The sequence below is a fragment of the Takifugu rubripes genome, chromosome 3, assembly GCF_901000725.2.
Source record: "Takifugu rubripes chromosome 3, fTakRub1.2, whole genome shotgun sequence".
Taxonomy (NCBI): Eukaryota; Metazoa; Chordata; class Actinopteri; order Tetraodontiformes; family Tetraodontidae; genus Takifugu; species Takifugu rubripes.
Genome location: NC_042287.1, coordinates 17,402,049 through 17,417,614, shown reverse-complemented (window position 1 = coordinate 17,417,614; position 15,566 = coordinate 17,402,049). Strand labels below are relative to the sequence as shown.

At 52.0% G+C, this 15,566-nt stretch overlaps 2 protein-coding genes across 6 annotated transcripts; both read left to right on the top strand.

The window, feature by feature from the left end:
* Positions 1 to 756: 756 nt before the first annotated feature.
* LOC115249073 (mitofusin-2-like) lies at positions 757 to 7,475 on the top strand. Of its 2 annotated transcripts, none has more exons than XM_029833324.1 (18): positions 757 to 1,109; positions 1,484 to 1,665; positions 1,772 to 1,907; positions 2,017 to 2,179; positions 2,361 to 2,485; positions 2,562 to 2,670; positions 2,741 to 2,848; positions 2,922 to 3,075; positions 3,167 to 3,234; positions 3,332 to 3,453; positions 4,189 to 4,315; positions 4,393 to 4,497; positions 5,037 to 5,139; positions 5,272 to 5,492; positions 5,601 to 5,756; positions 5,984 to 6,180; positions 6,259 to 6,393; positions 6,663 to 7,475. In XM_029833324.1, exons 2-18 carry the CDS (start codon positions 1,488 to 1,490, stop codon positions 6,730 to 6,732), a joined length of 2,277 nt encoding a protein of 758 aa, XP_029689184.1. In that variant the 5' UTR covers positions 757 to 1,109; positions 1,484 to 1,487; the 3' UTR covers positions 6,733 to 7,475. The 2 variants fall into 2 exon arrangements, with proteins under 2 accessions (XP_029689184.1, XP_029689185.1); XM_029833325.1 differs by having other exon boundaries at positions 1,436 to 1,665.
* A 5,649-nt stretch (positions 7,476 to 13,124) lies between these two features.
* LOC115249077 (paired box protein Pax-7-like) lies at positions 13,125 to 15,327 on the top strand. 4 transcript variants are annotated; one of them, XM_029833345.1, is made up of 4 exons: positions 13,125 to 13,442; positions 13,839 to 14,074; positions 14,485 to 14,611; positions 14,799 to 15,327. In XM_029833345.1, exons 1-4 carry the CDS (start codon positions 13,358 to 13,360, stop codon positions 14,972 to 14,974), a joined length of 624 nt encoding a protein of 207 aa, XP_029689205.1. In that variant the 5' UTR covers positions 13,125 to 13,357; the 3' UTR covers positions 14,975 to 15,327. The 4 variants fall into 4 exon arrangements, with proteins under 4 accessions (XP_029689205.1, XP_029689203.1, XP_029689204.1 ...); XM_029833343.1 differs by having other exon boundaries at positions 14,485 to 14,626; positions 14,799 to 15,326; XM_029833344.1 differs by having other exon boundaries at positions 13,128 to 13,442; positions 14,482 to 14,611; positions 14,799 to 15,322.
* Positions 15,328 to 15,566: the final 239 nt, after the last annotated feature.

Genomic DNA, 15,566 nt, shown 5'->3' with positions numbered 1-15,566 from the left:
GGTGTGGTTCCACATGTCAGACCAGAAGAGGAGCGATCAAAACGTTTGTGGAGGCAGCAGCATTTCTGAAGATGGTTATTCTGGGATAGAATGCAGGCGGGTCAGCAGCAGCCCATACATACCATAATGTACATATGGAGTGATAGAAGCCTGACAGCCAAGGTGTAAGGCGTCCACAGATGGTGGCGTTGGAGGTCAGGAGTAATTAAGAGAGTAATTAACTATAATCATAATCAAAACTATAAATGTGTTCAGGAAAGCTGGAAAAACCACTCCAGGAAAAGATGAAATCACTTCTGCAGTTTAGATAATGTAGTGTTTAAAGTAGAAGAGCCAAGTCTGCCAGAGCCCAAAAGCTCCAACATCTGAAGACAATTCTATGGAGACACGATTAAAGAAAGATTGAATTATTATTTAGAAACCAGAGAAGAATTAAAGAGATCAGAAGTAACTTATAGTAACCGTCACCGTTAGGAAGGCGTGGACGGTGGGGAACATGTCCTCCACTGTCCCAACAAATGCTCAAAAGAAACAAGATACCATTTTTACAGAGTTATCGGGGAGAAATTCAGAGGATGTTGTATTTAGGGCGATTTTTAGAAGTAACGGGGCCTCGTGGTCAGATTTAGGCCCGAGGATCCTCCAGTCCAGGAGGTGGCGGTACTGCACCCGCGAGCGGTTGGTGACGCCACAAAAACAGAAGAAGAAGAAGAGGGGTCGCTTTTTGTGTTGGATACTGTTGTTTCCTGACGGAGGATTTACGCCGGTGCACTGCGAGATGTTATCGCGATACTTGCCTACCTGGTAAGGTCGGTGCTGTCGACGCGAGCGGGTCCTTTCCAGCCCAGAGTCGGTCCGTCCAAACTTGGACTATTAAATCCAAGGTCAATAATAGATTTTGGACGTCGTTTGTGATTCTGACCGAGTCTATGCGATCGGAATTACGGCTGAAATCAAATTTAATGACATTCGCCATCGCTTGAACTCCGTGACGCCCCCTTAGCTTAGCATAGTTAGCAGCATAGCAAGGTTGGATCAGTCGGTTCAGGTATTTCTACACCCGATCAAGATGCAAAAGGATCATTTGTGAGGAAAGACCCCCATTCACGGTGAGTAACTTAAATAAAACCCAGCTTTTGTCTCATCCTTGTGAGGAAAATTTAGCATGTTTGATGAGCTTTTCTGTCCACACGAGTTGAAAAGAGGCTCGTTTGTTGGCTCAGTGTCCCCCAGCTCGCATTCAGCATTTTAGAGCATTTCATGTTACAATAAAACGGCACTAAATTAAGAATAAGATGATTATGCACTCTAATAGCAGAAAACACACATACACACACGTCTGCTGGACAGAAGCAACTTAATAAAATGAAATGTTAACTTTTCCATAAATCTGACCGCTGTCAGTTACCGTCAACACTTTGTGCCCTAACTTCACCTTTAAGAGGGTGATCACTTTATTGGAGCGTCTCATTCCTCTGCCCAGTGCCATGTCTCTGGTGTTCTCTCGACCCAATACCAACGCACTCCACGGAAAGAAGGATAAGAGACTGATGGCGGAGGTGAACGCGTCGCCACTCAAGCATTTCGTCACTGCAAAGAAGAAAATCAACGGGATCTTTGAACAGCTGAGCGGCTACATCAAGGAGAGCGCCTCCTTCCTGGAAGGTGACGTTTCTCAGTTCCATTAATAAGAGAACATCTCACCAGGCAGACTGCCATGAAGATCTGTTCCAAAAGCTCCAGACACTCAGAAAGGATCTTTACATACCAGATACTCACAAGAATGACGAGCTGGACCCGGTCACCACAGAGGAGCAGGTTCAGGAGGTCTGTGGCTACCTGGCCAAGGTTGCTGGGATCGGAGAGGTTCTGGCCCGCAGGCATATGAAGGTGGTCTTCTTTGGGAGGTACGACCGTCAATTCCATTGACTTCCTGCTGTCTCTGTCCTCAGTGTCCTCATTGTGGGGAGGACTTGTGCTCAAATGTTCTGAGACGGTCCCACATTTGTTCTGTAGGACGAGCAATGGGAAGAGCTCGGTGATCAACGCGATGCTGTGTGACAAGGTTCTGCCGTCCGGGATCGGACACACTACCAACTGCTTCCTGAGGGTGGAGGGCACCGACGGCAACGAGGCCTTCATCCTCACAGAAGGCTCCGAGGAGAGGAAGAGCATCAAGGTGTTGGTCACATGCTTCTGTAGCTCACGGTTCAGCCCGGCTCCTCTGGGCTCCCAGAGAAGATGGACCTAAGGGGACAGGGACAGGGACGGGTCCTCCATCCTCCACTCAGACTCCTGTTGTGTGTTTGTGTGTGTGTGTGTGTGTGTGTGTGTGTGTGTGTGTGTGTGTGTGTTTGCAGACCGTCAACCAGCTGGCTCATGCTCTCCATCAGGACGAGGACCTGGACGCCGGCAGTCTGGTCTGTGTCATGTGGCCTAAAGCCAAGTGTGCCCTGCTCAGGGATGATCTGGTTCTGGTGGACAGGTCCGAGCCGCGATCCAAATCAACAAATGCCCCGTTTGTTTCCTGGTGTCACCAGCGTGTGTGTTTCCTCCTGCAGCCCAGGAATCGACGTCACCACAGAACTGGACAGCTGGATCGACAACTTCTGCCTGGATGCTGATGTCTTTGTTCTGGTGGCCAACTCGGAGTCCACGCTGATGCAGACGGTGAGCCCGGCAGCCCGGCTGCGCTCGTGCGCTGGGGGAAAGGTTTGACTGTCGCACCCTGTCTGTCCAGGAAAAGTCCTTTTTCCACAAGGTCAACGAGCGGCTCTCCAGCCCCAACATCTTCATCCTCAACAACCGCTGGGACGCCTCGGCCTCAGAGCCCGAGTACATGGAGGAGGTGAGTGTGCAGCACCTTTGACCTCGGAACCTTTGACCCAACGTCTGCGAACGGGCTGTGGTTGCTGTGTCAGGTCCGTCGGCAGCACATGGACCGATGCTCCAACTTCCTGGTGGACGAGCTGGGCGTGGTGGACCGGGCTCAGGCCGGCGATCGCATTTTTTTCGTGTCTGCCAAAGAAGTTCTTCAGGCCCGTGTGCAGAAAGCTCAGGGAATGCCTGAAGGAGGTGAGCATGCCAGAACCATGCCGGGCTCAGAAGGTCCGGTTTAAAGGCTCCACAGAGGAGGAGCATCACCTGTCCTGCCGTCTGCTTTCAGGTGGAGCTCTGGCTGAAGGCTTTCAAGCCAGAATGTTTGAATTCCAGAACTTTGAGAGACGGTTTGAGGTAAGAAAATGTCACCCTGTGGGCCGGGTCTGGGGCCGGGCCGGGTCTGGGGCCGGGCCGGGTCGGGCCAGCGGACTCACGGAGCTGCTGCTTGCAGGAATGCATCTCTCAGTCGGCCGTGAAGACCAAGTTTGAGCAGCACACCGTGAGAGCCAAGCAGATCTCTGAAGCCCTGCGCCACATCATGGACTCGGTCCACATCGCAGCACAGGAGCAGAGGTGAGAGGGCAGGACGGGCGAGTAGAGGGCAGGACGGGCGAGTAGAGGGGCCGGACGGGCGCGTAGAGGGGCAGGACGGGCGCGTAGAGGGGCCGGACGGGCGAGTAGAGGGCAGGACGGGCGAGTAGAGGGCAGGACGGGCGAGTAGAGGGCAGGACGGGCGAGTAGAGGGCAGGACGGGCGAGGAGAGGGCAGGACGGGCGAGTAGAGGGGCAGGACGGGCGAGTAGAGGGGCCGGACGGGCACGTAGAGGGCAGGACGGGCGAGTAGAGGGCAGGACGGGCGAGTAGAGGGGCAGGACGGGCGCTTAGAGGGCAGGACGGGCGAGTAGAGGGGCAGGATGGGCGCGTAGAGGGGCAGGACGGGCGAGTAGAGGGGCAGGACGGGCGAGTAGAGGGGCAGGACGGGCGAGTAGAGGGCAGGACGGGCGAGTAGAGGGGCAGGACGGGCGAGTAGAGGGGCAGGACGGGCGCGTAGAGGGGCAGGACGGGCGTAGAGGGCAGGACGGGCGTAGAGGGCCGGACGGGCGCGTAGAGGGGCAGGACGGGCGAGTAGAGGGGCAGGACGGGCGCGTAGAGGGGCAGGACGGGCGAGTAGAGGGGCAGGACGGGCGAGTAGAGGGGCAGGACGGGCGCGTAGAGGGGCAGGACGGGCGTAGAGGGCAGGACGGGCGTAGAGGGCCGGACGGGCGCGTAGAGGGGCGATGAGCCTCCTCTGAACTCTGTGGTTTTCCAGACTCTACTGTCACGAGACCAAGGAGGAGCGCCAGGACCGCCTGGAGTTCATAGACAAGCAGTTGGACCTGTTGACGGTGGAGTGCAAGGCCAAGATCAGGAAGATCACAGAGGAAGTGGAGAAAGAGGTGAACCTGAGCTTCAGGGGCCACAGACGAGCTTTTCCCAGATGAGCTAACGACCACTCTGCTTGGCTGGTGCTCAGGTGTCCAACGCCATGGCGGAGGAGATCAGGAAGCTCAATGTGCTGGTGGATGACTTCCACATGGAATTTCACCCATCATCTGTGGTGCTCAAAGTCTACAAGAACGTAAGTTTGCCCTCGTCTCCAGGGTTCTCGGTGTCCTCATCACACATAGCGGCTCAGCCTGGAGGCCTCCAGGTCTTCTGGAGCGAGGTCCTCAGTTCAGACTGGAGCCAGTGTTGGACGAACAGCAGGACCAAATACAGGACAGAGCTCCACCTTTATCCTGTGTTGTGTAAGAACTGTTGGGCCATCACGTTCTTGTTGAACTTTGGAGCCTCTGATATGGAGCACAGCCAGAAACCCTCCCTGGATTAGCACCTGTGGCAAAGCTCAGAACAGCCTGAGCTCCAAACCCAGCAGGTCAGTAGCTGGAGCCACAGCTGACCGGAGGATTAACAGGTATTATTAGCAAGGCTCCTCAGTGTCCCGGGGCCTCCTCCAACAACCGTCTGGACTGCCTAACCCTAACCCTAACCCAAACCCACATGACAGTTCTTCATCACTAAAGTCTGAGCGTATGCAGAAGTTAGCCAGTTACTGTGGGTCAGCTGTCAGAAATGACCCCCTGACCAGCCTTCTACCACCATGGTTCCTCCTTTTAGGAGCTCCACCGGCACGTGGAGGAGGGGCTGGGCAAGAACATGTCGGAGAGGTGCTCCACCTCCATCACCAGTTCTCTGCAGGCCACACAAAGCGACATGATCGGTAAGACTCGCCCGGCTCCTCTCTGTCCACATGAAGGTCCTGATCCAAACCCAGACTCTGCAGGTGGGTATGGACGTTAGCGAGGAGCTCAGTGTTCCTGACAGGGTTCCTGTTGTTTGGCTCCATCTTTAGAGGGTCTGAAGCCTCTGCTGCCACATCCAGTGCGCGAGCAGGTGGACAAGCTGGTCCCTCGCCAGTGCTTCAGCCTCAGCTACGACCTGGCCTGCGACAAGCTGTGCAGCGACTTCCAGGAGGACATCGGCTTCCACTTCTCCCTGGGCTGGACCATGCTGGTCAACCGCTTCCTGGGGCCCAAGAACACTCGCCGAGCTCTCATGGGCTACAGCGACCAGGTGAGATCTTGGTGTGTGGGTGCGTCAGCGGGTCTGTGTGATGAGGTCATTTCCTGTCTGACACTGGAGCTGTGCCCCCCCCCCCCCCCCCCCCCCCCCCCCCCGCAGGTGCCCCGGTCCCTGGCCCTGACCCCCGTCAGCACCAGCATGCCTCCATTCCCACAGAGCTCCGTCACCCAGGAGGAGCTCATGGTCTCCATGGTGACCGGTCTGGCCTCGCTCACATCCCGTACCTCCATGGGAGTCCTCGTGGTTGGAGGCGTGGTGAGCGCACACGCACACACACACACACACACACACACACACACACACACATGCACTCACACTAACTCATATCCTCACTTGTAGATCAGATGTGTTTGATGTGTCTCTTTTCTGGATGATGGAGGGATGATGAGGGATGGCAGCTTTATTCAGTGAAGGACTCTGGTCCAGGACCAGGTCCAGGACCAGGAGCCCTGCTCCAGTCTTGAGATGTTTGCTGTGTGCAGATCTGGAAGGCGGTGGGCTGGCGTCTGATCGCTCTGTCTTTTGGCCTCTACGGGCTCCTGTACGTGTACGAGCGGCTCACCTGGACCACCAGGGCCAAGGAGAGGGCCTTCAAGAGGCAGTTCGTGGACTACGCCAGTGAGAAGCTGCAGCTCATCGTCAGCTACACCGGCTCCAACTGCAGCCACCAGGTCCAGCAGTAAGTGAGCTGCTCACCAGCTGGGAGGAACGTTCCCAGGATGGAACCCGTTGAGTTTGTCCCGTTTGTGCTCATCAGGGAGTTGGCGGGAATGTTCGCTCAGCTGTGCCAGCAGGTGGACGTCACCCGGCAGAACCTGGAGGACGAGATCACGGACATGAACAAGAAGATCGAGCTGCTGGACAACCTGCAGAGCAAAGCCAAGCTGCTGCGGTAACGCCCACACACACACACACGCCCACACACACACACACGCGCCCACACACACACGCGCCCACACACACACACGCCCACACACACACACACGCGCCCACACACACACGCGCCCACACACACACACACACGCGCCCACACACACACGCGCCCACACACACACGCGCCCACACACACACACACCCACACACACACCCACACACACCCACCCCCCCAGGGCAGCGCTCAGGCCGTGTTTGAAGTGTGTGTGTGTGTGTGTGTGTTGTCAGGAACAAGGCCGGCTGGCTGGACAGTGAGCTGAACATGTTCACTCAACAGTACCTTCAGCCCAGCAAGTGAACGCCGTCTGAGAGAGAGCGCCACCTACAGGAGCAGGAAGGTGTGGTCCCAGAGCGGGGTGCGTGGGTGCGTGCACGTCTCTCCTCATCATTGACTGTAGCAGCGGCACACGGCTGACACGTGTTTGTGTTCATGTATGTGAGCGGCCACGTCATTTACTCCCTTCATGGTAGAAGAGAAGAGGCTGCTGAAGCTTTCATCAGAGCGCCTGACGTGCACACATCCGTGTTCACGTGCGCACATCCGTGTTCACGTGCGCACATCCGTGTTCACGTCACGATTGAGCAGCAGGAGTGAAATCTTTCTTTATTTTGCCCTGAAGCTGAAAACATCCTGAGCAGCTTCTCAGTCACGCTTGTAGTTGAACATGTGTCCACCAGGGGGCGTAGAAACCAAGCTGGGTCTTCTGAGGTTCCTGGTGAAGATGAGCCTCCTCTTCCTCCCCCCTGGTGACAACCTCAGTGTCTTTGTGGAACTTTGCTTTGCACTTTTCAAACATGTAGAGTCATGTGGTTTTATCCAACAAGCTTTAGACCGTGAGTGGCGCCACCGTCCCTCCAGCCCGTGTAGGAAGGATAACATGCAGTTACTGCAGCCGGACACAGGGGGCGCTGCAGGCGGGCGGAGGCTCCGCTGAAGACACGACGCACTTTATTCACCTGCTGCAAGAGTTCAGATTGTGTAAATAAATGGGAATAAGCTGCATGTGTGCGTAAAATAAAAGTGATGTTTGTGAGCACTCATCTGGCTCCTCGTTTATTCTCATTTACCACTTTTAATTAAAAAGAATATAAAAGTTGGGACATTAAAGGTGAGAATGATGGATTGTTGTTGCTGTGAAAACGATTTCAGCCGCTCTTAATATCAACCTTCCGCCCAAATACTAATAAATGAGACGAGTGAAACGGGCAAATTTATTTTCTGTGATGTGAGAAGTGAAACGAACGAATAAAGTCGAGGCCGCCGTTTAATTAATAAAATATCAGAATTCAGATTAAAGGAGGAGCTCAGAGGGTCCGAGCTGGTGTTCTGCTGCCGTGAACTCTTTCATGAGGAAAAATATCGATGCGCCACAGAAAATAAGGTAAACAGACGTTTCAAACGTGTGTGTGAGTGTGTGTGTGTATTTGTGTGTGTGTGAGTGTGTGTGTGTGTGTGTGAGTGAGTGAGTGTGTGTGAGTGTGTGTGAGCTCACACATGTTTAAATCTATGTTTATATTAATTGTATGTTAATTGTTAATTGTATGTTTCCAGTCGTTTTCCTCTCGGCAGCAGCAGCTTTTTACAGCTGAGCCTCTGAACAACAAAGGGAATTCATCTTTGATCCATAAAAGTGAAGATGGTGTCAAACGGGACCATCAGATGTTGTGCAGCTGTTACTGAAGCGCTCATCTTCGTCATCATCTTCATCCTCCTCACAACATCCAGTTTTATCCTGTGAAGAATCGCTGGATGAATGGACGCCTCAGACTTCATCTCCGCAAACAAAATGCATCTTGCATGGTGGCTCTGCGTTGCCGGGGCAACAAAATGGCAACATTGATCCCGGAGGTGCCTTCAGCCTCATGAAGGTCTCATGCTCTGCCCGACTTGTGAGTCCGGCTTGTTCTCCCTCTAATCGCCTGTGAAGGACGACGTTAGCGATGCTTCGGACCGGCGGCGGCGCGGCGGCGAGCAGCAGAAATATCCTGACCATAAGAAATCAGAAATGTCTCCGGAGCCGCCTTCAAGTCTTTGGACCTTGTGTTTCATGTATGTTTCATTCTAAACTTGGTCTTTTCATGTTTACAGAACAAAGGAGGAACATCTGTGGAGACGTGGGCAGGTTCTCCGCAGGTTCTCCGCAGGTTCTCCGCAGATTCTTCGCAGGTTCTCCGCAGGTTCTCCGCAGGTTCTCCGCAGGTTCTCCGCAGGTTCTCCGCAGGTTCTCCGCAGGTTCTCCGCAGGTTCCTGGGCTCAGACGGGTGTCGGGACCAGGAATCTGTAGCAAATGACCCCTCTAATCCTGATTACTGAGCTTCTGCCACAGTGGCCAGGACACTCACACGTCCCCTGAGAATGGATGTTGGGAAAAGTATGGAAATATTCTCTTCATCTGAAATCGGATTAGCGTGGAAGCTAACATTTGTGTTTCACTTGTTTAGTGAAACCTCCAGGATTTCTCACGCAATTGTGAAGCAGTGGAATCAAGCAGTGGAAGCAGTGGAATCAATTCATCACTATCTCCCAGTAGAACCAGTCATTTAGTCTTTTCCTGTCTCAGTAACTCCAATGATGCTAACAGGTAGACAAGATCAGAGGTGATGAAGATGCTCCTCAGATGCTCCTCAGATGAGGAAGACTCCTCGGAGGTGATGAAGATGCTCCTCAGATGTTCCTCAGATGAGGAAGACTCCTCGGAGGTGATGAAGATGCTCCTCAGATGAGGAAGACTCCTTGGAGGTGATGAAGATGCTCCTCAGATGTTCCTCAGATGAGGAAGACTCCTCGGAGGTGATGAAGATGCTCCTCAGATGCTCCTCAGATGCTCCTCAGATGAGGAAGACTCCTCAGAGGTGACGAAGATGCTCCTCAGAGGTGACGAAGATGCTCCTCAGATGCTCCTCAGATGAGGAAGACTCCTCAGAGGTGATGAAGATGCTCCTCAGATGCTCCTCAGATGAGGAAGACTCCTCGGAGGTGATGAAGATGCTCCTCAGATGTTCCTCAGATGAGGAAGACTCCTCGGAGGTGATGAAGATGCTCCTCAGATGCTCCTCAGATGCTCCTCAGATGAGGAAGACTCCTCAGAGGTGATGAAGATGCTCCTCAGATGCTCCTCAGATGCTCCTCAGATGCTCCTCAGATGTTCCTCAGATGAGGAAGACTCCTCGGAGGTGATGAAGATGCTCCTCAGATGCTCCTCAGATGAGGAAGACTCCTCAGAGGTGATGAAGATGCTCCTCAGATGCTCCTCAGATGAGGAAGACTCCTCAGAGGTGATGAAGATGCTCCTCAGATGTTCCTCAGATGAGGAAGACTCCTCGGAGGTGATGAAGATGCTCCTCAGATGCTCCTCAGATGTTCCTCAGATGAGGAAGACTCCTCGGAGGTGTTGAAGATGCTCCTCAGATGCTCCTCAGATGAGGAAGACTCCTCAGAGGTGATGAAGATGCTCCTCAGATGTTCCTCAGATGAGGAAGACTCCTCGGAGGTGATGAACATGCTCCTCAGATGCTCCTCAGATGCTCCTCAGATGAGGAAGACTCCTCAGAGGTGATGAAGATGCTCCTCAGATGTTCCTCAGATGAGGAAGACTCCTCGGAGGTGATGAAGATGCTCCTCAGATGCTCCTCAGATGCTCCTCAGATGAGGAAGACTCCTCGGAGGTGATGAAGATGCTCCTCAGATGCTCCTCAGATGCTCCTCAGATGAGGAAGACTCCTCAGAGGTGATGAAGATGCTCCTCAGATGTTCCTCAGATGAGGAAGACTCCTCAGAGGTGATGAAGATGCTCCTCAGATGCTCCTCAGATGAGGAAGACTCCTCAGAGGTGATGAAGATGCTCCTCAGATGTTCCTCAGATGAGGAAGACTCCTCAGAGGTGATGAAGATGCTCCTCAGATGCTCCTCAGATGAGGAAGACTCCTCAGAGGTGTTGAAGATGCTCCTCAGATGCTCCTCAGATGCTCCTCAGATGTTCCTCAGATGAGGAAGACTCCTCGGAGGTGATGAAGATGCTCCTCAGATGCTCCTCAGATGAGGAAGACTCCTCAGAGGTGATGAAGATGCTCCTCAGATGCTCCTCAGATGAGGAAGACTCCTCAGAGGTGATGAAGATGCTCCTCAGATGTTCCTCAGATGAGGAAGACTCCTCGGAGGTGATGAAGATGCTCCTCAGATGCTCCTCAGATGTTCCTCAGATGAGGAAGACTCCTCGGAGGTGTTGAAGATGCTCCTCAGATGCTCCTCAGATGAGGAAGACTCCTCAGAGGTGATGAAGATGCTCCTCAGATGTTCCTCAGATGAGGAAGACTCCTCGGAGGTGATGAACATGCTCCTCAGATGCTCCTCAGATGCTCCTCAGATGAGGAAGACTCCTCAGAGGTGATGAAGATGCTCCTCAGATGTTCCTCAGATGAGGAAGACTCCTCGGAGGTGATGAAGATGCTCCTCAGATGCTCCTCAGATGCTCCTCAGATGAGGAAGACTCCTCGGAGGTGATGAAGATGCTCCTCAGATGCTCCTCAGATGCTCCTCAGATGCTCCTCAGATGAGGAAGACTCCTCAGAGGTGATGAAGATGCTCCTCAGATGTTCCTCAGATGAGGAAGACTCCTCAGAGGTGATGAAGATGCTCCTCAGATGCTCCTCAGATGAGGAAGACTCCTCAGAGGTGATGAAGATGCTCCTCAGATGTTCCTCAGATGAGGAAGACTCCTCAGAGGTGATGAAGATGCTCCTCAGATGCTCCTCAGATGAGGAAGACTCCTCAGAGGTGATGAAGATGCTCCTCAGATGTTCCTCAGATGAGGAAGACTCCTCGGAGGTGATGAAGATGCTCCTCAGATGCTCCTCAGATGCTCCTCAGATGAGGAAGACTCCTCAGAGGTGATGAAGATGCTCCTCAGATGCTCCTCAGATGCTCCTCAGATGAGGAAGACCACATGAGGAGACTCTTTGTGATGGGAGGGCTCATTCACGCTCGGCCACCATGATCGATTAAGTGAGACCAATGGAGAGTGTGTGTGGTGACCTTGGGAGCATCATGTGCTTCACACACTCTCTCTTTGTGGCATCTGCGAACGTATCGAAGCGATTAGCAGCAAACAAGCTGGTCACATGATGGCGAGGAGGACGTGTTGGACAGAAATATCTGCTGAACTAACGAGGTCCTGAAGGTCCAGAGCTGCTCGGTGGAGCCCGTTCTGCAGGATCTGAGGGAGTCTGGACCAATCTGGAGGTAATCCCAGGTTTATGGGATGGATGCCAGGCTGCTAGCATGCTAAACAGGATCGCGTGTGATCCGAGAACAAAACAACACTGTTCCTAATTTGAAAAGAACAAAACTTGTCTGGATTTGAACTTTAAAGTAGCAGAACATGAAAACAGTCACTAAAAGTACAAAAGTTTCAGATAAAGGACATCAGCAAGTGTAGATTCTGACTGAAAAGAACAGAAATTAGCTTTAAAATCCAAACACTTTCCAATCAACGCTATCATGAAATTAGCTTCAGAGAATTATTTTCATTTCGCTGGAAAAATCTAAAAACCTAAATCAAGTGATTACGAGCAACACCGACAGAGTTTAAAACAAAATGATCCATCTTCAACTTCACACATTTCAGGTCCTCAGGAGGAAACTCCATCTCCCAGCATCCTTCACTCTCAGAGCCATTGTGACGCACAGCGCCCCCTTCAGGACGCCGCTGTTCGCGCTTTTCTTCCTTCAGACGGAATCAACAGCAGGTTTGATTAAAAATGAAAGAAACATTCATTTTCATTAACAGTTTAACAGTTTCCTGGACAAAAAGTCTTTTTAGCATCAACAAAAACATGTATTTCCTGTCGTAATATGAAATGTTTCTTTAAATACGTCCAGAACGGAGCATCTCTTGTGTTTATGTTTTATTCCATAAAATCATGGAAATTAATGTCCAGATCGATTTGCAATAATCATCCAGAGAGCCGGAAAATGTTTCAGCTCTGTCTTAAATTAAATAAATTATATTAGTGGTAATTATGACAGTGTTGAGTTTTACAGGGAATTACACAAATTAAAGTTTATTTAATGTTTGTTTCAGGTTGGAACAAGAAAAACTCGTTTGAACCCAAATGTGGAAACGAGATTTTAGCTGCAGCTTTGAAATTAATTTAAACATTTTTATGTGACGTATGTGTGTGCGTGTGTATATTTATGTGTGTGTGTGAGTGTGTGTATGTGTGTGTCTGTGTGTGTGTGAGAGTGTGTGTGTGAGAGTGTGTGTGTGTGCGTGTGTATGTGTGTGTGTATGTGTGTGTCTGTGTGTATGTGTGTGTATGTGTGTGTGAGCGCGTGTGTGTGAGAGTGTGTGTGTTTATGGGGATGTGTGTGTGTGTGTGTGTGTGTGAGAGAGTGTGTGTGAGAGTGTGTGTGTGAGAGTGTGTGTGTGCGTGTGTATGTTTGTGTGTATGTGTGTGTCTGTGTGTATGTGTGTGTATGTGTGTGTGAGCGCGTGTGTGTGAGAGTGTGTGTGTTTATGGGGATGTGTGTGTGTGTGTGTGTGTGTGTGTGTGTCCTCATTCCTATTGGCTGCCTAAACTCTTCGGAGCTGTTCCTAGTGGAACCAGGGGGACCCAGAGAACCTATCGGCGCCCGCCCCCCCCGCCCCCCCCCCAGCTGGACCAGGCTGCTCCCCGAGCCTCAAGTGTTCCTCCGCTCGGTTAAATAGACGAAACTCCTTCACAAGCAGAACAAACAGTCAACACATGAGCGGCGGCATCTTCTGCGTTCTTCTCAGTCTTGTTCCCCTCAAACGCGAGAACCTCCGGTCTGACCCTCCTGGGTCCTGGTTCTGACCCTCCTGGTTCCTGGTTCTGGCCCTCCTGGTTCCTGGTTCTGACCCTCCTGCTTCCTGGTTCTGCTCTCCCCTCGCCTCAATGGTACCATGTCGTCTCTGCCAGGAACCATTCCGCGGATGATGCGTCCTGCTCCCGGACAGAATTACCCCCGCACCGGGTTCCCTCTGGAAGGTAGGCTCCCCGTCCTCCGGGCCTCTCACGCACACGCTCGGGCCGCAGTCGCAACATTTAAATATTGGTGTGTTTTTGGAAAAAACATTTAATTTATCCGATTGATCTGATTTAATTTCAATTCTAAATTGAACGTGAGTGAAACACTCACGGAGCAGAAAGTTTTCTGCTCGCTGCTGATTTTTTTTACGGTCAAGAATTAAAACCGAACCGCGACGGTGTTTCTGGTTCCGTGTCCTGGGTCGGTCCTGCTTGGACCGAACCTTCGGACACGGAGGGAGGAAGAGGGCCCAGGTCCTCAGCATCACCGTTATACTCATTTAGGTGGAGCAACCAGCCGCGGCTCAGTTGTGCAGAATAAAGTGCAGCTCTGAAGCGGACGTCCTGTCCCCACAGTGTCCACGCCGCTGGGACAGGGACGCGTCAACCAGCTCGGCGGGGTGTTCATCAACGGCCGCCCGCTGCCCAACCACATCCGCCACAAGATCGTGGAGATGGCCCACCACGGGATCCGGCCCTGCGTCATCTCCCGCCAGCTGCGCGTCTCCCACGGCTGCGTGTCCAAGATCCTCTGTCGGTACCAGGAGACGGGCTCCATCCGGCCCGGAGCGATCGGAGGCAGCAAGCCCCGGGTGAGAGGGGCGACCGTTATTAAGCAGGTTATAACACAAGAGCGCGCGTAATAACACCGCCAGCAAAAACAGTGTTCTTATTAATAACGCCAACAAAAATATTTTAATCAATAACACCACGACCACAATATTATTATTATTATTAATAACTCCAACAAATAATAATATTATTAATAACTCCAACAAATAATGATAATAATAACACCAGTAATAATAATAATAACATCAACAATAAGATTATCAATAATAATATTATTATTAATAACACCACCAACAACAACAACAACAATAATTACAACAATAATAATAATAATACTAATGTTTTATTAGTAGCAATCATTTTAAAAGGCCTTGAACGCATCACCGACCCTCACCGACTGCTCTCTGCCCCCGCGGCCCCCCCGCAGCAGGTAGCCACGCCGGACGTGGAGAAGCGGATCGAGGAGTACAAGCGGGACAACCCGGGAATGTTCAGCTGGGAGATCCGGGATAAGCTGCTGAAGGACGGGGTGTGCGACAGAAGCACGGTCCCTTCAGGTGAGGCCTCCTCCGGTAAGCGCCCTCTGCTCCTTTATTATTATTATTACTATTACTATTATTATTGTTATTATTATTATTGTTATTATTATTATTATTATTTTTATTTTTTATCATTATTATTATTATTATTGTCTGAATATTATAATATTATTATTATTATCTGAAGTCATCTTTTTGCCTGCAGTCAGTTCGATCAGCCGCGTGCTGAGAGCTCGATTTGGAAAAAAGGACGATGAGGAGGAGTGTGATAAAAAGGATGAAGACGGGGAGAAGAAAACCAAACACAGCATCGATGGAATCCTGGGGGACAAAGGTAGGCCATGCGGGGGCACCAGGCCGCGCCGCGCGCCGGGGCTTTAGGCACCGCGGGGGCCGCTCCTGCTTTGAACTCAGTCTCCGCCGCGATTTGTCTACAAATTGGACCCAAATTGGTCGTTTTGTCGCTGGGAGTATTTCCGCCTCTGAGACGGCTCCGGCCTCCCCAGAGCCGCTGCATTATTAATGACGCGGCGCGGCGGAGCGGCGGAGCGGCGGGGCGGCGGAGCGGCGGAGCGGCGGGGCGGCGGAGCGGCGGAGCGGCGGGGCGGCGGGGCGGCGGAGCGGCGGAGCGGCGGCGCGTCGCGCTCCCGCAGCGCCGCTCAAACGTTCCCCCGGAAGCAGCGCTGACGGTGGACCGAGTGATTTAGTGATAAAAGAACGGATGAGGGGTCGCCGCGTCTCAGGGGCCAGGAACCTGTCCGCGTGCACGGTTGCCTCAGGGTCAAAGGCAGGAATGTGATCACGTTGATTTTGGTTTCACATCATTTCTGTTTGGAGCCTAAATATTCCCAAAGTTGATTTATGTGAAAACGATGTCATAATTTTAAAATTGAATGTGATTTCTGACACACTTATCAGTATTCTGACATCACTGACAGATATTTCCGTTTTGAAACGAACCAATCAATCGATT